This window comes from Myotis yumanensis, unplaced genomic scaffold (genome assembly GCF_028538775.1).
Source record: "Myotis yumanensis isolate MYYU_CA2020_CCGP unplaced genomic scaffold, mMyoYum1.0.hap1 SCAF_3, whole genome shotgun sequence".
NCBI lineage: Eukaryota > Metazoa > Chordata > Mammalia > Chiroptera > Vespertilionidae > Myotis > Myotis yumanensis.
This window is the reverse complement of record NW_027223754.1, coordinates 93,361,104-93,384,380: the sequence shown is the minus strand read 5'-3', so window position 1 is coordinate 93,384,380 and position 23,277 is coordinate 93,361,104. Positions and strand designations below refer to the sequence as shown.

Genomic DNA, 23,277 nt, shown 5'->3' with positions numbered 1-23,277 from the left:
TAACACTGAAAGCAGACTTGTATATTCTCAGTTCCCAAATGAGTCTTTTCTTTTATGGGCTCTGTTAATTAGCAGTTTTTAAACAACATAAAAAATAAACTTACAATGGATTAAAGAAAATGGGGTTTATTGTTCTCACATAAGCAGGAGTTGGGAGACAGGGCGAGCATTTCTGAGACTCAAATAGACTTTCTCAAGGTTGCAAGATGGTTGCCCCCAGGCAGCAACTGTTAGAGGTCTGCTATTGGGCATGTGAATAATCAACTTCAAACGGGACATAAACAATTTAGTGGATATCATAAGTATACTATTTACAGAGCTCTATCTAATCCATTTCTAAAAATGTTACACCATAGATATTAGGAGAATACATTGTAAGGGAAATCACAAATTACAATAGAATGTAATATAATTTCAGTCTATCAATTTCACAACAGAGAAGGGTGCATCAAGTTTCCCGTGCTCAGAAATCTACTGTGGCCTTTTCCCTGAGTCAGAACCAGAAGTGAAGGCAGTGGCTAATTTCTTGAGAAGAAATATCAATCATATTAAAGCTTATATCACAATGCATTCATACTCCCAGAAGATAGTGTTTCCGTATTCCTACAACAGAAGCAGAAGCAAAGACCATGAGGAACTGGTAAGTGCTGCTTAATTATTTTTATCATTAGCATTTCAGAAATAAAATAATATTTAGTTTCAAGAATTAAAAACTCTTCTAGGGTTTTGGCCTAACTCTACAAGAAGTAACCCAGGGGGAAAGTTCATTGCATGACTGTAAAGCACAGGGGCCTTACACTGAGGACATGACCTTCAGTCCAGCCAATGGGCTTTCTAAGAAAAATATCACACTCCTTGAAGGTCAAGACGGAACCATTATACCTGGATGTGATCTACATGTGAAGCCATATGAGCAAGGACCAGGACAAGAGTCTCTGGAATTATGCATCTGCTTTGTGGTCACTAGATTTCTACAATAGCCACCACAGATCAAGTCTCAGCACAACACTTATCGATTTGGTATCAGCATTAGGAATTGGTTGCATGCTGACATCTCTAACTCCAAAGGGTCCTATTGAAAGCATCTCCAATTGCAGTGTTGAGCAAGAGCAGCCCCTCCCCTTTTTTTGGAATGTAGTGGACAATACAGTAAAAGTAAAGGGAATGATAACATGCTATGATGCCAAGGAACAGATACAATTTCAGCCAAACATTGAAAGATGGGATTTCTATATATGGACAGGGAAGTGAAGACATTCCAAGCTGAGAAGATGGTGTTTCCCACAAGAAGTATGTTCAGGGGATTGTGAGAGTGCCAAAGTGAAGGGTGATATCATCAGAAAGTAGGCGAGGTCAGCTTGTGAAGATAAGATCAGTTTATTTGAATGTCAGAATAAATTTACATTTCATTCTATAGACAATGGGGTTCCATTCACATTTTTATTTTGAATAAAGGAATGGCACAGCATCATACCCACTGATATTCCTCTGGGTTATTCAAGAGAGTGACAAGTGAGCACCATCCAACTTCAGAAAAGATCTGAGTATGCTAGAAACAAATATAGTGGCACATGGGACTTATGATCTTGCTTCATAACCAAAAACAGATACTTTTTTATTGGATGAGTCTTAGGGAGTTACTAGACATTTTACTCAAGACTAAAATAAAGTTTCTGAGAAGGATGAGAAGGGAATCAGGCACACTTAGGTATAATATTGTTTAGAGAACTTGGATTTAAAGTTTGGTGATAATTTTATCTAGGAATGGGGTAGCCTCAAGTTGTTTGCCTTTGAAATACAGTTATACTTCATTTTATAAAGTTAATAAATTCCTATAAAAGGCTGATGAGAATTATTTTTTTCTTCAAATTAAACACAATTTTCAAGGTATTATAAGAGTTTACGGTTAGAGTCACTCAATTGTGATTTCCATAAAGCAAAACAGATCTTTTTGAAGTTAATTTATTCTTCTTGATTTACCTTTGGGTAAATGCAGATTTTTTCATACATACAGTTTTTTTCCAAATTTATTGAGATATAACTGACATATAAAATTATGTAAGTTTAAGGTGTAAAATGTGATGATTTGACACACATATATGTTGTGAAATAATTACCACAAAAAAGTGAGTTAATACATCTATCATCTCACATAACTACATTTTTTTCTTTTGTGGTGAGAACATGTAAGATCTACTCTTTAAGCAACTTTCAAGTATATAGACAATATTGTTAACTATAGTCACCATGCTGTATATTAGAGCCCCAAGACTATTTCATCTTATAATTGGAAGTTTGTATCCTTTGACCAACATCTCCCCATTCCTCCCACCCTCAGCTCCTGACCACTACCATCCTACTCTATATTTATTCATGTATATAGTCTGAGTCAATTAATATATGATTGAATTTTTTAGAAACTTCCACCTGTCCTGTTTTAAAGTTTTACATTAACTGAAATTTCATATTCTATTGATTTCAGTATCTACTGGCCAGTGAAGCAGCCCAGGCTATTGAGAATATTAGTAAAGATACTAGATATACATATGGCAGTGGCTCAGAAAGTTTATGTAAGTATTTCTTAAGATCTTAGAAAACTGAGATATTTTTAAAAATCTGTGTTTGGTTTTTCTGTATAGATTTAATTTTTCTAAATGGAATCTTTAAACAAGGTCACATGTAAAACAATTGGATTATAACAATTACAAATGGAAGCATAATAGCTATGACAGCACTGAACAAGCTATATTAACAAGTGAATATTTAAAAAGAAGACAAAATTCTATTTAGGAAATATGCTCATTGCTCTAGAGTAGGGATTATAGAAATGGCATCACACTAGTTGAGTGAAGCAGAAAAGGTAATAAAGGGTGAAAAGAATATGTAAACAGTCCAAGGCCACCCTGTAAGGTTGTGCAGGTTGAACACTGTACACATCTAGTGTATAACCATTACATTAGTTGCCTTTTAGTGACAGTCTGTGCCCTAGAGTATAGTACACTATAGTTGAATGTCTTTGGTTTCAATCACAGTGACGAGAATATGTATGTGGCAAACTCTTAACAAATATTCTAAATATTTGTTGAGGGATTCCTTTGTAGGTACAGTGGGATAACAGACAATGATTTTACTTTTTTGAAGCTGGAGGGGGAGATTAGAGAAGAGGAACAGAAAATAAACCTGTAACCAAGAATCAGCAAATCATGACCCGCAGGTCATATCAGCCCACTGCCTGTTTTTGTATAGCCGGAAAGCTAAAAATGATTTTCCAGTTTTTTTTATGATTAAAAAACAAAAGAAAAGAAGAATAAGATTTTGCGACCTTTGAAAAGTATATGAAATTCAAATTTCAGTGTCCTCAAATAAAGTTTGAGGACACAGCTACAATCATTCATTTGTTTGTGGTCTATGATAATTTCATGACACTAGAGTTGAGTAGTTGTGACATAGACTATGCTGGCCATAATGCCTAAAATATTTACTATCTGGTCCTTTACATAAAAATATTTCCATTGTTGATATAAGCAATTAAATAGTAAAATATAGTATAATTCCATTGATGAGTAAAGATAATAAAATAGGTTTATGGGTTTGAGAATGACTGTAGTAGAGAGAGGCTATTTGGTTAAAGTTCTCTGGAAGGTCTCTCTCTGTAGCTGACATTTCTGGGAGACCTACCTGATACGTGGCTTCCAAACAAAGATGTGAGGGAAAACCAGATAGAGGAAATAGCATGTAAATAGGTATGATCTACAGGGTTATAAAAAACACATTCATAACAATAATCACACCAGATGCCCTATTAATAGAAAGTCCAGACAGGAAATTTCCCCTTCCTTCTCAACAACCCAAAATTGTCTCAGAAAAAAACTGAGGCCACGTGGTATCTCTGTCTCTTGTGTCACTGATCCATTTATTGCTGCTTTATCTGACTTGGGTCCCCGCTCTGTCACAGAAAAATCCCACAACTTCCTTTCACAATTCAGAGCTTTCTTGATTCTTATCCTCTTCTCTACTAATGTTCCCCAAAGCATGACCATAGTGCCTCAGGGCTAGAGGAACTTATAGAACAAACTTCCTGTTATGAAGAAATCAGTCCATCTCCACTCATTCATTCATTCATTCATTCATTTATTCAGGACACATCTATGTGTATGTGTATGTAAGCATAGGAGAATGGTTAGAATAAACAGCAAATATTGATAATGGCTGTCAGAAATATTTGCTGAATGAATAACAATTAATCCACTGTTGATTAATATTTTTCAATATTAAAACAATGTTTCAGTAAACACCTTTGTATTAATTCAAGTGTAAGTATGAGAAAGAAGCAAAAATGATCACTTTGTATATTATACTAGAGGCCCAGTGCATGAAATTCATGCACTGGAGAGAGGGGGTCCCTCAGCCTGGCCTGCGCCCTCTCCAAGTCCAGGAGCCCCTCGGAGGATGTTGGGCCTAAACCAGCAGTCGGACATCCTTAGCGTTGCTGTGGAGGTGGGAGAGGCTCCTGCCACTGCTGCTGCATTCGCCAGCCCTGAACCCAGCTTCTGGTTGAGTGGGGCTCCCCTTGTGGGAGCACACTGACCACCAGGGGGCAGCTCCTGCATTGAGCGTCTGCCCCTTGGTGGTCAGTGTGCATCATAGAGACTGGTCATTCTGCCCTTCAGTTGATTTGCATATTAGCCTTTTATTACATAGAACTAGAGGCCCAGTGCACAAAAATTTGTGCACTCGAGGGGGAGGGGGTGTCCCTCAGCCCCACTTGTGCCCTCTCGCAGTCTGGGACCCCTCGGGAGATAACGACCTGCTCTCCAGTGGCATACGGTAGGCCCAATCCCTAGGTGCAGCTCCTGGTCGGGCTCAGAGCAGGGCCGATTGGGGAGTTGGGGTGCCGCCCCCTGTCATGCACAGAGCAGGGTGGATTGGGAGGTTGCAATGCCACCCCTAGTCACACTCAGGGTAGGGCCGATTGGGGGGTTGGGGTACCGCCCCCTGTCACACTCAAGGCAGGGTCGATGGGGAGGTTGCGGCGCCACCCCCTGTCACGCACAGAGCAGGGCTGACCAGGGGGTTGGGGAGCTCCCCCCTGTCACGCATAGAGCAGAGCCAATCAGGGGGTGGGGGAGCTCCCCCCTGTCATGCACAGAGCAGGGTCGATCAGGGGGTTGAGGAGCTCCCCCCTGTCATGAACAGAGCAGGGCTGATAGGGGAGTTGGGGCACCGCCCCTTGTCACACACAGAGCAGGGCAGATCAGGGGGTTGGGGCGCCGCCACTGTCACACTCAGGGCAGGGCCGATAGGGGGTGGGGGGTTGGGGCGCCGCACCCTGTCACACACAGAGCCACAGGGCGATCAGGGGGTTGGGGAGCTCCCCCCGTCACGAACAGAGAAGGGCGGATAGGGAGGTTGTGGCCCCGCCCCCTGTCACACAGAGCCGCAGGGCGATCAGGGGGTTTGGTCGCTGCCCCCCTGTCATGCTGATCCTGGTGCCGGGAGGCCTCGCTGCTCCACTGATCCCAGTGCTGGGAGGCATATTACCCTTTTACTATATAGGATAGAAGCCTGGTACACAGGTGGGGGCTGGCTGGTTTGCCCTGAAGGGTGTCCTGGATCAGGGTGGGGGTCCCGCTTGGGTGCCTGGCCAGCCTGGGTGAGGGGATGATGGCTGTTTGCAGCTGGTCACACCCCCTTTAGGGTGGGGGTCCCCACTGGGGTGCCTGGCCAGTCTGGGTGAGGGGCTGAGGGCCGTTTTCAGGCTGGTGGCTGACTGAAGCTCCCAACCTGTCCTTTTTTCCTTTTTTTTTAATTCTGGGCCAGCTTTAGCTCTGAGGCTCGGCTCCAGCTATGAGACCTCCACTGCTGAAAGCAGGTTTCTGGCCTTTGTTTACCTTCTGTATTTGAAACAATGTTGCGGTCCTGCTGGCTGAAGCCCGGGGTTTTGTTTAGCTTCTATATTTGTTACAATGTTGCTTAGAGTGCAACTGAGAGGCCGGCAAGGCAGGCGGGGAAGCTTGGCTTCCTCCGTCACTGAAGCAAGCAAGCCTCCCTGTTCGTGTCAGCTGCCTGGCTGCCAGCCGCCATCTTGGTTGGCAGTTAATTTGCATATCTCACTGATTAACCAATGGGAAGGGTAGCGGCCGTACGGCTAATTACCATGTTTCTCTTTTATTAGATAGGATGGTTGTCTACATGGAAAACAGTAGAAAATTCACAAAAAATATTAGTAACAATTAAAAAGTTGAGTAAGGTTTCTGACTATGAACTAAATATACACAACTCTACAACTTTCTTATATACCAAAAATAATCAGGTAGAAAATAAAATGAAAAAATGATCCTACTTCCTCTATATATGTACATATATATACATGCACACATATTACATATAGTTACATACATATATGTGGATTCATTGTTAAATGTATATATGCATGTACACACACAAATCCATATAATCTATATATGTTAACACTTGGATTGCGGGAAACGAGTTAAGTCGGCTCGCGTGAATTGCGCGTACTCCGCGGGAGCTGTCTTAACTCGGTTCATATAGATTTGCGGTGGAGTGCGGGAAACGTGTAAACTCGGGCCGATTGTAACTGCGTATTACCAAATATTTGTTTGTTTGCCGTTCACAAAGATACCTACCTGCGTATGCGAACCGCCATCTTATATTTTGGCGGGAAATTCACCCGACACCGTAGTGTTAAAAACCTAGAAAATTTTACTGGTGTACATAAAAGAAGATGAACAAAAGGAGAAATCTGCCATGTTTTTTGGTGGGAAATCAATGTAAAAAATGTGTCAGTTGTTCTAAATTAATTAGTGCATAAATCCCAATGAACACTTAAATGATTTTGAACTTCATTTGAAAGAATACATTTAGTAGAAGAGCTTGTAGAATTCCGAAAAATAAGGCTAATAAGAGAGAATTCACCCCAACCAAATATTAAAATACGTTAGAAACCTCAAATATACAAGAGATGTAGTATTTCATAAATAAAGCATTTCTAACCAGTTAAGAATGTTAGATTATTCAATTAATAGGGTTGAGAAACCTGATGTTACTTAGAAAAATAATTGAATTACTAACGTATTTTTCTCCAAAATAAATTCCAGATAGAGAAAATATTTTTATATAAAAATCCAGTCATAAACCAAGTTGAAAGCTAAATAACCAAATAAGAAGAAAAACTTCTCCCCATATTACACAAGGATAACACCAATGTTGCTTTTATAAACAATCTGTAAATTGAACAAAATAGAAATTAGTAAGACAATTAATGAAATATCTACACTAATAAAAGAGAAACATGGTAATTAGCGTACGACCGCTACCCTTTTCATTGGCTAATCAGTGAGTATATGCAAATTAACTGTCAGCCAAGATGGCGGCCGGCAGCCAGGCACTGAAGCGAGCATGAGGCTTGCTTGCTGAGGACTCAAACATTCCCCGCCTCACTTGCCATTCCCCGCCTCACTTGCCGGCCTCTCAGCCGCAAGTCTAAGCAACTATGTACTATGTTGCAAATAAGAAGCTAAAAAAAACCCCAGAAATCAGCTGGACTGAAAGCCAGGCGGACCGAAACATTGTATCCATGTTTTCAGAGGCGAGGCCTCAGAGCTAAAGCTGGCCCAGAATAAAAAAAAAGAAGAAGAAAACAAGGAGCGGTTGGAAGCTTTAGTCACTGGCCACCCAGAAAACAGCCCTCAGCCCCTCACCCAGACTGGCCAGGCACCCCAGTGGGGATCCCCACCCTGATCCAGGACACCCTTCAGGGCAAACCAGCCAGCCCCCAGGCTTCTATCCTATATAGTAAAAGGGTAATATGCCTCCCGGCACCAGGATCAGTGTGACAGGGGGCAGCGCCCAAACCCCCTGATCGCCTTGCAGCTCTGTGTGTGACAGGGGGCGGGGCCACAACCTCCCTATCTGCCCTGCTCTGTTTGTGACAGGGGAAGGCACCCCAACCCCCTGATCAGCCCTGCTCTGTGCCTGATAGGGGGGAGCTCCCCAATCCCCTGATTGCCCTGCGGCTCTGTGTTTGACAGGGGGGAGCTCCCCAACCCCCTAATCGGCCCTGCTCTGTGTGTGACAGGGTGCAGCGCCCCAACTCCCCCCCCCACCACGGGCCCTGCTCTGTGCCTGATAGGGGGAGCTCCCCAATCCCCTGATTGCCCTGCGGCTCTGTGTTTGACAGGGTGCAGCACACCAACCCCCGATCGGCCCTGCTCTGTGTGTGACAGGGTAGAGCCATAACCTCCTCATCGGCCCTGCCCCGAGTGTGACAGTGGTGGCGCCCCAACCCCCTGATCAGCCCTGCTCTGTGGGTGATAGAGGGTGGCGCCCCAACCCCCCTCCACTGGCCTTGCTCTGTGTGTGACAGGGTAGAGCCATAACCTCCCCATTGGCCCTGCCCTGAGTGTGACAGGGTGCAGCGCCCCAACCCCCTGATCCGCCCTGCTCTGTGTGTGACAGGGAGCGGTGCCCCAATTCCCCTATCGGCCCTACTCTGTGAGTGACAGGGGGGAGCTCCTCAACCCCCTGATCGGCCCTGCACTGTGCATGACAGGGGGGAGCTCCCCAACCCCCTGATTGACCCTGCTCTGTGTGTGACAGGGTATGGAGCCCCAACCCCCTGATCGGCCCTGCTCTGTGCATGACAGGGGGTGGTGCCTCAACCTCCCCATCGACCCTGCCTTGAGTGTGACAGGGGGCGGTGCCCCAACCCCCCAATCGGCCCTACCCTGAGTGTGACTAGGGATGGCATCGCAACCTCCCGATCCGCCCTACTCTGTGCATGAAGGGGCGGCACCCCAACTCCCCAATCGGCCCTGCTCTGAGCCTGACCAGGGGCTGCACTTAGGGATTGGGCGTGCCCTCTGCCACCTGGGAGCAGGCCTAAGCCAGCAGGTCGTTATCTCCCGAGGGGTCTCAGACTGCTAGAGGGCACAGGCCGGGCTGGGCGACCCCCCTCCCCCTGCCCCCCGAGTGCACAAATTTTTGTGCACTGGGCCTCTAGTATATATGTAAACATAGACAATAAATGTATCAAACAAAACATTCAATTCACTGGTAATAAAAAAACATAAAGCAAGACAATTTGATATTATTTTTTCACCCATAAAATTGCAATAAATGCAAAATTTCATGGATAATGTGGGAGGGAGAAGTGGGCATATTCATACCTTGCTAGTGCAGGTATAAATTGGTGAACCTTTTGAAACTATTTGACAACATGTAGAATAATTGTAAAAAGTACATACCCTTATGCTAGCAATCTACTTCTAGGAAATAATATTCTAAAGAACAAAGAAGCAGTTATGCATAAACAAGGTTTTCATTGTAACGTTGTTTATATTACTTAGAAATTAGAAAAATCTAAAGGTCTCAAATAGGTATTTAAATTAATTTACATCCAACTTTACAGTGCAGTGCTATGAGTTAAACATTATTTGAGCTAATCAATACATAAAACTGGTCACGACAGATATCATGTTTAGAAATGTTACAAAACAGAATGTATAGAATGATCTTATGTATGTAGGAAAAATATTAACTTAGAAAATTTTAAAAATTAAGTTAAATATTTTTTGGTTATAGCCTTCACTACAAAAAAAAAGGCACTAAGACATTAATGGTGATTATCTCTTCTTGGTAGAGTTATGGATAATTCTTATTTTCTTCCTTAACCTGTTTTCCATGAATCTCCATTGTTTTTACCAACAATGTATATTACTTACTAATCAGAAAAATGCAAAGCAATTTTCATTTTTAGGGAAAAAAAACACATTTTGTTAGTTAATTTGAAACATCTGTATTTTGAAAAGTAATTTCTTTTTTCTTCTTATAGATCTAGCTCCTGGAGGTCCAGATGACTGGATCTATGACTTGGGCATCAAATATTCCTTTACAATTGAACTTCGAGATACAGGCAAATATGGATTCTTGCTGCCAAAGAGTTTCATCAAACCTACTTGCAGAGAAGCTCTTGCTGCTCTCTCTAAAATAGCTTGGCATGCCATTAGGAATGCTTAATGCTCTTGATTTTTACACTCTGTTCTCACATTTTAATTTAAAAATTCCAAAACCAAATCATTGTACCAGTTTCTTTTTTAAGTTTTATCAATAGTTTTGGTTAAAACGTTTTCTTATTCCTTGGTTTTGTCAGAGAACAAAATAAGTGTAATAAATAAATTCACATTTTCCCCTTTTGTTTAACTTGTAAGAAGCTAGGTACTGAGTTTTTTTCTTTGATTCATGATGTTTGACTAATTGTAATCGGACAACCAATGGGTCCTGACTGCCTGTCACTACTTGAGCTAATTGAGAAGAGACAGGGTTGAATCATATATGAGTGTTTATTCCAATAAAGCCGGCAGCATGGGAGAGGGAGAGCAGCAGGTCATCCACAAAAATCTGCTCTGCCCCTCCCCACAAGCCAGCTGCTTATATTGGGTAGAGGGACAAAGATTATGTAGGAAAGTAGGCAAGGTATAATGGTTACAGGCCATGTGGGTTTGGGGGTCGCCCAGGGACTAGGACTAAATTGTTTAATCTTTCCACAATAGGTAGTTCTGGAAGAAGGAAAATGAACTGCATTCTGATGTAGGCTCTCATATCCCAGGGCCTACATCTTTCAGCCAGGTTAAAATGTGCTTTCTCTCATCAGAATAGAAAAATCATGGTTAACAGAACATGATTAATATTTTTTATAATTATAGCTAGTCCCCAATAGTCTATTTCTGCCCCTATCATAACCATCTCAAGTAATTTTAATAACTAGTTTAACGCAAATGATTAGACCCTAAACAAGAAAAAAAAAAGGTTGCCAGAAATACATTAAATATTTTTGCTTTAATTTTCAACAAATTCTGCTTGTGCCTTTAAAAACACAGCTGTGCTTCCGTTCGCTCCACAGGAATAGACCATGGCCCAGAAAGTGGAGTGTCAATAACAGAATAAATATTTCCTTTCGCTCCAGCTCAGCGTTCATTAAACTTTGTAACTTTGTAGAGCCAATGAATGTACTTACTTTCGACAACAAATGTGGCCTTTACCACATTTACAACAGCTTATTGCAAGAACTAAGAACTAATGTAATAAAAGAACAAAACTCTCCCTCTTAAAATATTTTTATTGATTTCAGAGAGGAATGGGGGGAGGGGGAGGGAATTAATGATGGACAGAATCATTGGTCAGCTGCCTCCTGCACACCCGCACTGGGGATCCAGCCCTCAACCCAGTCACGTGCCCTGGCCGTGAATGGACCCTGACTTCCTGGTTCACAGTTTGACGCTCAATCACTGAGCCAGGCCGGCTGGGCTTAAAATCATTTTTAATTGGGAATTTGAGATCCTCTCCAGGAATCTCTCACCAAGACCAGCCAATTCCCACTGCCGCCTCCGGGGGCGGTCGAGGGCGTGTCCACGGAGGGGCGGTGCCTGCGTGCTGACGTCTAATTTGGCAGCCGGAAGCTGCCTCGGCCTGTAGAGGAACAGGGCAAACCCTCGACTTCCGGCGGCATTTTGAGGCGCTCCTTCTGGTGCCCTGAAAGTGTTTTCGTTGGCTTTTCTTATTTCCCAGCGTCTCTTTGTTGTTTTTCTCTCTACGTCCCAGTCTCGCTTGATACTGGCGAAGCGGCTGGCGAGTTCCGCTTCTCAGCCGCCCCCGGGCCCCCTCGCCAGCCGAGGGCCGGTTCCCGGGAGCCGCGCGCGCATCTCCTTCTTGTTGTCCTCCCGGGGCCACGCGCGGGGACAGAGAGTCGCATCCCCTGCTCCTCAGAGCGGTGGCGGCGGCGGCGGCGACGCCTCCCGACTGTGCCTGCGAAGGGAGCTCGGGGAGGAGGTAAGCTTGAATTGTGTGCTTTGGTGCGGGTATCGGGGGAAGGCGTCGGGCGGACCCGGGCTGGGAAGGCCCGGAGTCGTCTCCTTACCACTTGGGACAAGCCGCGATTTTGAGCCTCTTGAGCATCCTTCTCTCCGTTCTGCAAAGCCTCCTGTGCTCAGGTCTCCTTTCCCGCCCTCTTTCTGGTCCTGGTGAGTTTGTCTGAGGGGCAGGTGGATTCAGACGGAAGGGCCGTGTTTGAGGTGGGCTTGGGAGCCCTTGCGTGGTATTCGCTTTTGAATGCAGTGGAAGGCTGTAGGAATATAGTTTTAGATTTAGAAGCCGCCCCCCCCCCTTTTTTTATTACGCATTCCAGACTTACTGGGGGAAAGTATCTTCCTTTGGTTGTATTTGGTCTTACTTCCCGGCACTGGGAACTTAACGACTTGGGCCCTCGGAGTTGAGGGGTGCTACTTGATCACATTCCCTAGGGAGGTAGTTTTGGCAACGACATGGCAGAAACCGGGAAGAATGAAAGGAGAGGGCCTGGTGTTTGGCATTATCTGATGTATGGCAAAATACCTCATGTGGCTGCAGGATTATTCGGAGTTAATATTACTTAAATGATATTGGTAGGATCTTGTCTGTGGAGTGGAGTGTCAAGCTATTCAGTTATTTTGCGAGGTTTTCAGATAATTTGAACTACTTTGAAAATTATGGGCATATGCAATCTCTTCAGGTTTTTGGTTTTGTGAAAAAAATTATTTACAAAATTTAGAAAAGATCTTCACACCTCAAGTTTTCAAAGTTCATGATACTGTTGCAGCAAATCTAAATATGTTTGTGAAGTACAATCCAGGCATAATTAGCAGTCTCGTTCTGTAATATTTGAAATTACTGATTGTCTTTAGTACCTAAGCGAAAGTATTTTGGAGAATTTTGTGAACAAAATCTATAGATTTTCAAATAATTTACAATTTCTTAATGAAGTATTTAGATTGTAACATGACAATTTCAACAAGATACTGAATGTTGATGCAAATTGTGTCTGTAAAAATAGTTGCAGGGTGAAACTAAGACTGGATCTGGTAGGATCCAGTTTTATCAAATACATGACTTTTACTGGCTTCCTAATTATTGGTGATTTGAAATGAACATTGATTGCATATTTTAAGATATGCAAATCCATCCAATTTCCATATCTGTAATTTCTGCGGGCGGATGTTATTTTAACTCACGAACAAATTATCAGTGTTACTTTGTATTATAATATGCATTGCATTTACATATAGAAAGCAAAGTTGTTTAACTTACAAGTATTTGAAGAAATGGTTTTCAGTGCTCATTACTTTCCCCATCTCCCCCAAACCTCTCTCCTTGTCATATAGAGTTAGAACTGTTTCAGCAGATACTTAGTAGCAGTTGAAACGCTAACTTGTGTTGATATATAAAGTGCCTTTTATTCTTTTCTTTGTGTTTTTGTTTGTTTGTTTGTTTTGTATTTTGCAGTTCTGTTTACTTCTCTTTAGTTACCAGAAAGGGATTTTTCTGCGCATAGTCTTTTTAACAAATTATTTTTTCTGCACAGTGCAGCAGTATTGCCTTGTTCATACCTGTGTAGTCACGTTAGTTTGGTCACTTCTTTTTTTGTTTGTTTGTTTGTTTTGTGGGATTTTTTTTGCTCTTTATGGGAATTTGGAGGCTGGCCAGTGGTAAATTATGTCCAATGAGACAACACTAGACCAGTACTATGATCCCAACTTACTCTTTGGCTGCATGATGTTTGTGTGGATAGCAAGATCTAGTTTGGTCACTTCTGTTCACAATTCAGTTTGGAATTGTTTTAGTCTATTTACATATAAGTGATGTGCAAGATTGTTTTAGAAAGTTCTTTTTAAAAAATTCTACCAGACTATGCATCAAATAAATCTAAATTTTTTCTTTCAAAAATATGAAATATAAATGTGAAGAGACCTAATATTTAACATAACCCTTTTTATTTTAGAACTGCAGTAGATAAGGATTTATTCTACTACCAGTTAGTACACTTATGTAGTTTTAATTGTTTAATTATTTGACGATTTACTAATATGCTGCTGCTTATCAGATTATGCTTTCATTTTTGCTACTGGAAGATGAGGCCTCAAAAAGATGTAGTTAAGGATTGAAGAGAGCATACTAGAACTGATACATGTTTTATTGACAAGATTTCAGTCATTAGACCTCAGAAATAATTGTTTACAAAGAGGCTGCTGTATGTTTTTTCTTTCTCAGTCAAATTTATAGTACGAATTACAAACATTATGATGTTTGTAAGTTTTTGAGGGGCGGACAGTTCCTATTTATTGAGACTGTGCTTTATTGTGTCTTAATGATTCAAACTTTATCACCTATTTTTTTTTCAATTGAAAAAATATAATGACCTCTGATCTTTTATTAACTCTGAAAATGAAGAGGAGAAATAGGAAAATATTGTAACGATAGACTCACCAGTGTCACTCTGGTTTTAATAATGCTGCTGTTTGGGAAAGATATAATGTGAAGTGTGGTGGCAACTTAAAACCAAAGAAAAATTTGAAAACAAAACTAGAAAGAAAACCTTCAAAGACTCTGAGCTAGGGAAGACTTTAATATTTGCATTTAAAAAAAATTTATGGTTTCTAATTTTTCTCATACTCTGAAACATTTACTTCTTATTGAAGCCTTTGTAGATATTAATTGAAAAAGCCCCTCTTCCCCAGTCAGATTTGCATTTTATTCTGTTGCGGTATTTATCTTCCTTTGTAGGCCCAAATTTTTAGATTGAAAATCCTAATTAAGTCACACTAGTTGGTAACAGTTTTAAATTCATTAATTACTATATATGAGTAAATGCTTTTCTGGTGTACTTTAGATTATGTGTACATATTTAGAAAATTGGATATAAAATATTATTTTTTGTATTTGCAAGCATAGAGCATTTATCTATGCAAAATCATGAATGTTTCAGTAATATTTAGATAACTTGTTGACTACCAATGAAAGTTCTTAGATAGATGATCAGAAGAATTCTTCTTTCTTTCATTTAGAAAACTCCAGTTCCTACTTTTCCCCCTTTGCTTCAGATTTATTTTTTATTTTTTTTAGTCTAGGATCTTCCTGTAACCTAGACCTGGTACTCAAACTCATTGGGGCAAGGTCTGACACTGTTAGACTCTGAGAAAAGAGAACACACCTTTACTTCATTGCTATTCTTCTTTAAGTTGGTGGACTCAACAGTAGCTCGAAGTAAAATTCCTGGATAAGCACTATGTTGGTGAATCTCTTGAGATGTTCTTACGTCACCGTAAAAGCAACTTTGTCTCTGTGTGAAGGAACTTTTTTAGTGGCAAGAATACAAGGAGAGGGGCAATATGGAATTATTAGTCATCACTTGATAGTCTTTAACATAGCAGTCCAAACCCTTTGAAATCTTTAAAGCTTATGTTACGGATCTGGACTTGAAGAGAAGCTGGGAGACTATACTTTCCAGCAGGTCAGGGAAGGAGAACAGTGCTGATCCAAGCCACAGGTTACAGAGCAGGAAGAGAAACAAGAGTTAATACCGGGAGCCCTCAGAAAAACAAGAAGCTGACAGATGACCATTGTTACAAGTATGATAATAAATAGCTTGTTGCCCCAACTGTGGCACCATTGGAGGAGAGTGTATTGGGGATGAGGGCATGTTGGGAATATGGGTTTTGAGGACAGAACTAACCATTTCAATTGATAGTGGAGAGAAAAAATTGTAAGGTTAGGGTTAGTTTTCTTTGAAGCAATATGGTGGGATGGGTGCCTCTTTTCCACATTCCACATACTAATAATAGCTACTATGGAAATTTTAAAACTCATGTGATTTTAAGTTTATTAACAAATGTTTTTAAAATTAGTGAGTGAGCATTACAATGTAATCTATATGTTAATATTTTAGTAACAAAATGAAACTTTAAAATGTGTTTTTGTTCTAACTTTTCCTATATATTTTATTACATATGTACTTTTCAAATTCTGCTCATTTTTAAATTATAAAATAGTAGTTTTCTTGGTTAATCAAAGTTCTACATTTTCTACATATTTCTCATCTCCACTCATATTGGCTTTAGTTCTTTATGTTCAGTAAAACAAATAGACATACGAAATTTTACCAACTTTTCCTCTGTAAATTCACATTTGGACTGAGAATAAGCCCAAGAAAAGTTAAATCAAAGATTGTCTTATAATACTGAGTACATGATGTAGAGTTCACTGTATAGTTTTTTTACTTGGAAAATAGGGAGGAGGGGAGAGGGAGAGAGATAGAAACATCAATGATGAGAGAGAATCATTGGTTGGCTGCCTCCTGCACGCCCCCCACTGGGGATCAAGCCTGAAACCTGGGCATGTGCCCTGACCTGTGTCTTAGAAGATAACGTCTGTTTACCTATATTTACTTGTGACCTCCTATTCCTTTCTTTTTGTTCTGAGAAAAATCCCTTATAATTTTACAGTGTTATCTACAGTTTTATCTACTTGCAAGTTATGTGCTATGTGCTCAGTTATTTTAAATTGAAGAATTTTACTGTTTAGCTTCTCTCTCTCTCTCCCTCTCCCTCTCCCTCTCCCTCTCCCTCTCCCCCTCCCCCTCTCTCTCGTTTTTTGTTAAAGTAGTACAAAATGTCAAAAATTAGAAGGAAAGTCACAGTGGAAAATACGAAGACCATATCTGAAAGCACATCCCGAAGACCCAGTGTCTTTGAGAGACTTGGACCCAGCACTGGCAGTACAGCAGAGGTGAGTTGTCACTTGTAGTTTCAGGGATTCTCTTGCAATCCTTTTTTAAAAATACCGATTTTGTATAATAAAGGTGAACTGGTTGTATGTATGTTGGTTCAGTACATTTTTAAAAAATAAGTTTCATTAAAAGACTTGAAAAGAGTGATAGGGTTTGTGAGTTTGTTTGTGGGGTTTTTTTCTCTGATGTTTTATTATTTGGGGAATAATGTATATCTCAGGTTAGCTGCAATTTTGATAGCATTTATTTTAATTTTCCACTAGCATCTTTTGTCCAGAAATAAATATGAAATTTACATAGTAATATCTGTCTCTTAGACACAGTGCCGTAACTGGCTGAAGACTGGCAACTGCCTCTATGGAAACACATGTAGATTCGTACATGGCCTTTCACCCCGTGGTAAAGGTTATAGCAGCAATTACAGAAGGTAAATTGAGAATTTTGAATTGTTCATATACAATTAAAAAATGGCTTTTATAGTTTATCTACTATAAAAATCTGAAATAAAACCATATATTTGATCAGATTTTTATCTTGGTAGTAGTCTTGTTGATGTAATCAAATATAGATAAGATCTTTTTAGTTTTAAATTCAAGGTTAATAAAATATTTGCTTTAAAGTTAACTTCTTTGTTCAATATTTGCTGTTTTGACAATAGATCTTTTTCATAATATATGTGTGGCTTACTTAACCCTCCCAATTATGTATTAAACTGCTGCTAAGACAGAATTTTATTGAAATTTAAATAGGATATAATTTTAGCTTTTTAAGATGTTCTAAATTTTAATCTTGATGACAAAAGATAATATAATGCGAACTCTGAAGGTTAAAATGCATTTGCCAAATCCTTATCGCAGTGTATTAATGTAAATGAAAATATGTATTTATATAAGGATAAATGGAGCTATTTTGAATATCATATGCCTTTAATAATGGCAGTACTAAATTAATCTTTCCTAATAAAGACCTTTTATTTTTCTTTTGGTTTCCTTATGATGATTTTATTATGGTTGGTGTTTAAAGATGTAGCTTATGTAAAGATTGTCACAAAAAGTTTAAACTTGATTGGTAAAGAAATAATTTATCTAGTTTTAAAATTGGGTGTACTGATTGCTTTGGTTATAGGAATAGTATAAAAATTGAACATTAGGATTTGGAGATTTTTTGTGTGTATATATAGGTTTTCAAGTTTAATTGCATTTAATATATTTTATTGATTTCAGAGGAAGGGAGAGGGAGAGAGAAACATCAGTGATGAGAGAGAATCATTGATTTACTGCCTCCTGGGGATCGAGCCCACAGTCTAGGCATGTGCCCTTGACCAGAATTGAACCCCAGACCCTTCAGTCCATAGGCTGATGCTCTATCCATTGAGCCAAACTGGCTAGGGCTCCAGTTTACTTGAATTTAAAATTCAAACTTTCTGTTCACTTAAATGTTTTATATTTTCGTTTACTTGTGATGCTGAATATTGTCTTATTTGTGTTTAGATTGTCATTTGTCTTTTCTGTTAATGAGGGGAGATTAGTCTTCATAAGTTTAATTACCTGTATAAACACATACCTGGTCAACTATTTCAGTAATATTGTTTTGTTTATATTATTACTACACTTTTAACAATTATTTAATTCATCTTTGAAATTTATTACTAACTGAACAATTTTATACAGGAGACAGTTTTGAGGAAAATGGCAAAGAAATTTGTCTAAAGTGGAAAAAAATAGTATCATACTAGACAGCATAAAGGAATTTTTGTTATAATTTTGCTCTTTTGTGTATTTTTTCTTTTATCTGATAACTTGTATTTGTGTAATTTACTTTATTTGTAGGGAAGAAATATAGTCATAATGTGATTCAAAGAAGGAAAGAAAAGCAATGTATTTCAGATAATGCTTATTTAGTCAAAAGACGTTTAAGTCATTTTTTGAGCATTCATGGTATATATATATAGAGTACTCTGTTAGGTGCTGTTTAGGATAGAAACAGATTTACAATAAATTTTTGTATTATGCAGAAAACTAAGACAAAAATTTACATGTACATAATTATAATTTAAAGGATTTATGTACTGGTTTATAATAAGAATTCCATTTTTTAAATATATATATTTTTTATTCATTTCAGAGAAGGGAGAGAGAGAGATAGAAATATCAGTGATGAGAGATAATCATTGATTGGCTGCCTCCTGCATGACCCCTACTGGGGAACGAGCCCACAACCTGGGCATGTGCCCTTGACCAGAATGGAACCTGGGACCCTTCAGTCGGCAGGCCGACACTTTCCACTGAGCCAAACCGATTAGGGCTAAGGAGTTCCATTTAAGTAAGCTTTAACTGTTAAAACATTTAATATAGATCTATAAAATAAACATGTAAATGTTAGATCCTTTAAAGTGAGTTAACAAGTTATTTCTTCACTATGTGATTTGTATTAATGACTGATACATTAAAGGAATTGATATGATCGATCAACTGTTACTTGAAATAGATGTGAATATTTATGTGATTTGTATTTATCGTTTGAAGATATTATATATAATATTTTTTAATGGCTAAAGAGAGGCATATTCTTTAACTTATATTGCCTTCTTTTTTAAATGTTCTGGGAATATTCTTTAAAGGCAGTATGTTTTCTATCTCTGTTTTGTTTTTCCTACTTAGTAATGGTGTGAAATAATTGAACAGCCATTTATCAAATTTCCAATTTAAATTATAAAGCCTTACCAGTGTTGAATATAAATGTGGGTATTTTTTTAAAATCCAGAGCAGAATATAAAATCACTGTCTAAAATATTACTATGAATCATTTCTTTTTATTATGAAATAATTTTAAATTTAAGAAAAGTTATAAGAATTACACAAAACTTCTCTATTTAACTTTGATTTTTAAGAGGCATAAAGTATTTTCTCAGTTGTTGATGTTGCATCCAACTAAATACATGTGTAGATGATTATACTGTTGCTTTTAGATTAATTTTGCAGTGCCATGGCTTAAAACTTTATCTTCCTACTTTTTTGTTTTCAAATATAACTAATACAGGGTGGGGCAAAAGTAGGTTTATGGATGTGAGTACTCAAAACACAGAGTTTACTCTTGTTTATTATTTATTAGTTATTGTATTTTCCATATGAACAACTGTAAACTTACTTTTGTTACACCTTGTATATTTATGTGATTAAATTGTTAATTACTAATTGGTTTTTTCTCAGCTCAGACATAGTTTCTTATTCATGTTACCAGTACCTGCCCCCCCATGGAATTTTAAAGTATACATTGGATTGGTATTGGGAGAAAATTTGTTAAATGATGCTCATATTATTTATGTTAATATTAAACTGAAACAAATTAATTATTTTTTCTGAAATTTAGGAGCCATGGGCAGTTAGAAAAATTATATTGAGATTTTTGAGTTTATTTCTGCAAATATACTCTTAAAAATGATATATAAATATAGATTTTTGCTGTTTTGTTTTTGTTTTGTTTTTAAAGGTCACCAGAAAGACCTACAGGGGATCTTAGAGAAAGAATGAAGAACAAACGCCAAGATATGGACACTGAATCTCAGAAACGAAATACAGAGGAGTCATCCTCACCTGTTAGGGTAGGAATAAATTTCCCAAAGTAAAGTTAAATTTCAGTAGTGACCTATTATTTATGTTCCATTTTAAATATTATCTTGTGTGGTAAATATATGGTAAATGTGTACTATTGCATTACAGTGTTCTGTATAGATAATGTAATTTAGAGAAAAAAAGTCCTCCGGCAAAACTCATAATTCTGATTGTTTCACTTCTTGGTGGTAGCTAAGGTGAAGACAATTCATTGGTAGAGCTCAAGCTGAACTTCTTAAGGTTTCTTTACCTTGGTAGGGGTCATGAATATCTAAACATATTCTTAAGTTTTCAGAGTTCAAGCCAACCATCATATTCTGCCTGCTTCCAAGAATGAAAAGGCTTAAAATAGAACACTTAAAACAATGAAAGTAAGGCATGGTGGTAACGGAAACTGAACTAGAAAATTTAGGTAAAGTAAAGCTCATGTGACCACAAAATTTAGTGATGAATTCCTGGCAGTTAAGCTAAAGAGAAACACAATTTATGATGTAGTAATTGGATAGAAGGACACAGGTGTTTGCTAGGAATGGAAGTCTTTTCCAAAGCTTCTCCCCATACCCCCAAGAATGTAACATTTATTGAGATATAATTCAAACTAGAGGCCCGGTGCATGAAATTCGTGCACCGGGGGAGGGGGAAAGGCCCTCAGCCCAGCCTACAACGACGCCAGCGTCCCTCCGAGCAGCTGGGGTCCCTCTCCTCCCTCCACGTGGCTGGGGCGCGGATGCTGGGCTCACGTTGCCAGGGTGACACCGCCAGGGTGCCGCCATCTTTGTCATGGAGTGACAGTCAATTTACATATTACTCTTTTATTAGATAGGATACTGTACCATTCACCCATTTAAAGTATACACTTTGGTGATTTTTCGTATATTCACAGTCATCCAACCATCACCACCATCAATTTTAGAACATTTTCATCACTTCCAAAAGAAACCCCATGTCCTTTAACAGTCATCCTCTTATCACTCCAACTTACCTGAAACCCTAGGCAACCACTATTTGACTTACTATCACTGCAGATTTGCCTGTTTCAGATATTTCATACAATAATGCAGCCATACAATATATTTTTGTGTGTGTGATTAGCTTCTTTCACTTAGCATAGTGTTTTCAAGGTTCATGAAAGATTATAGGGTGTATTCGTATTTTATTCCGTGTTTTTGCCAAATAATATTCCATTGTATTAACATATCACATTTTGTTTACTCATTCATCAGTTGATGATCATGTGGGTTGTTTCCACTTTCTGACTATTATGAATAATGCTGTTATGAATTATGAACATTCATATACAAGGTTTTGAGTAGACATATTTTTCATTTCTCTTGGGTTTACTAGTATATCTAAAAGTAGAATTGCTGTATCATGGCTTAAACCTTTTTTAACCTCTGTGTTTAACCTTTGGAGGAACTGCTTGATTGTTTTCCAAAGCAGTTGTACCATTTTACATTCTTGCCAACAGTGTACAAGGTTTCTAATTCTCTACATCTTTGCCAATAGTTGTTGTTATCTAACTTTTTGATTATAGCCATCTTAAATGGGTGTGAAGTGGTAATCTCGTTGTAGTTTTGATTTGCATTTTCCTGATGGCTAAATAATGTTGATCATCTTTTCATGGGCTTATTGGCCATTTGTATATCTTGTTTGGAGAAATGTCTATTTAGATCTTTTACCCATTTTATTTTTATTGTATTGTCTATTGTTGATTTATAACAGTTCTTTATTTTGGATATAAGTTTCTTATATATATGATTTTCAAAAACTTCTTTCATAGTATGGATTGTCTTCATGTTTTTGATGGTATCCTTTAAAGCACAAATGTTTTTAATTTAGTGAAATTCAATTTATTTAAATGTTTGTTGTCTAGGTGTCATTTAAGAAACCATTGTCTAATTCAAGGTCACAAAGATTAATGCCTATGTTTTCTTCAAAGACTATTAGAGTTTTAGCTCTTACATTTAAATCTTTGATCTATTTTGAGTTACTTATTATTTATAGTACTAGAGGCCCAGTGCAAAAATTCATGCACAGGTAGGGTCCCTAGCAGCTGCCAGCTGCCAGCGGGGGCCTCCCTTCCCCAGCTGCCAGCTGGGGCCTTCCTTCATTCTGCGCTGCCCCCTGGCGCACGTCATAGCAAGCGATCAAACTCCCGAGGGGACACTTTGCATATTACGCTTTTCTATTATTATTATTTACTAGAGGCCTGGTGCACGAAAATTCATGCACTCAGGGAGGTCCCTCAGCCCGGCCTGTGCCCTCTTGCAGTCCGGGACTTCGCAAGGGATGTCCACCTGCTGGCTTAGGCCCGCTCTCTGGGAGAACAGGCCTAAGCTGGCAGTCAGACATCCCTTTGGCAGCCCGGAAGCCCTTGGGGGATGTCCGATTGATGGTGCGGGACACTGGCCTAAGCAGCAGTCGGATATCCTTAGCACTGCGGAGGAGGCGGGAGAGGCTTCCGCCACCGCCACTGCGTTCGCAGCTATCCATCCGCCCAGCTTGTGGCTAAGCGGAGCTCCCCCTGTAGAAGCGCACTGACCACCAGGGAGCAACTCCTGTGTTGAGCATCTGCCCCCTGGTGGTCAGTGCGCATCATAGCGACCAGTTGTTCCCGACGGTCCTGCCGTTCGGGTCAATTTGCATATTATCCTTTTATTATAAAAGACTAGAGGCCTGGTGCACAAAAATTTGTGCACTCGGGGGTGGGGGGAGGGGTCCCTCAGCCCGGCCTGTGCCCTCTCGCAGTCTGGGACCCCTCAGGGGATGACCACCTGCTGGCTTGGGCCTGCTCCCCAGGGGATTGCGCCTAAGATGGCAATCAGACATCCCTCTGGCAGCCTGGCAGCCCTTGGGGGATGTCCACTTGCTAGCGGGGAGCAGGCCTAAGCTGCAGTCAGACATCCGTAGAGCTGCTGAGGAGGCAGGAGGCTCCCACCACCACTGCTGTACTGGCAGCCATCAGCCTGGCTTGTGGCTGAGCAGAGCTCCTCCATGTGGGAGCTCACTGACCACCAGAGGGCAGCTCCTGCATTGAGCATCTGCCCC

At 39.7% G+C, this 23,277-nt stretch overlaps 2 protein-coding genes and 1 non-coding gene across 12 annotated transcripts in view; 2 read left to right on the top strand and 1 right to left on the bottom strand.

The window, feature by feature from the left end:
- Positions 1 to 11,124, top strand: part of CPB2 (carboxypeptidase B2) — a 64,326-nt gene extending 53,202 nt beyond the window's left edge. For both annotated transcript variants that reach the window (XM_070409151.1, XM_070409150.1), the window contains 3 exons: positions 438 to 640; positions 2,483 to 2,570; positions 9,857 to 11,124. In XM_070409151.1, the coding sequence (XP_070265252.1) occupies positions 438 to 640; positions 2,483 to 2,570; positions 9,857 to 10,041 (476 nt within the window). In that variant the 3' untranslated portion in view covers positions 10,042 to 11,124. The remainder of the gene's footprint in view (positions 1 to 437; positions 641 to 2,482; positions 2,571 to 9,856) is intronic.
- A 385-nt stretch (positions 11,125 to 11,509) lies between these two features.
- Positions 11,510 to 23,277, top strand: part of ZC3H13 (zinc finger CCCH-type containing 13) — a 143,772-nt gene continuing 132,004 nt past the window's right edge. For 4 of the 9 annotated variants that reach the window (XM_070409145.1, XM_070409144.1, XM_070409146.1 and 1 more), the window contains exons 1-4: positions 11,511 to 11,850; positions 16,495 to 16,617; positions 16,936 to 17,045; positions 20,108 to 20,219. In XM_070409145.1, the coding sequence (XP_070265246.1) occupies positions 16,501 to 16,617; positions 16,936 to 17,045; positions 20,108 to 20,219 (339 nt within the window). In that variant the 5' untranslated portion in view covers positions 11,511 to 11,850; positions 16,495 to 16,500. Of the gene's footprint in view, positions 11,851 to 16,494; positions 16,618 to 16,935; positions 17,046 to 20,107; positions 20,220 to 23,277 lie in introns of those variants that run through there. The other 5 variants (XM_070409142.1, XM_070409141.1, XM_070409148.1 and 2 more) reach the window with 3 other exon arrangements.
- Positions 13,511 to 13,661, bottom strand: LOC139007859 (small nucleolar RNA SNORA23). The gene has a single exon (XR_011471002.1). It is a non-coding gene; the product is annotated as a small nucleolar RNA SNORA23 (small nucleolar RNA).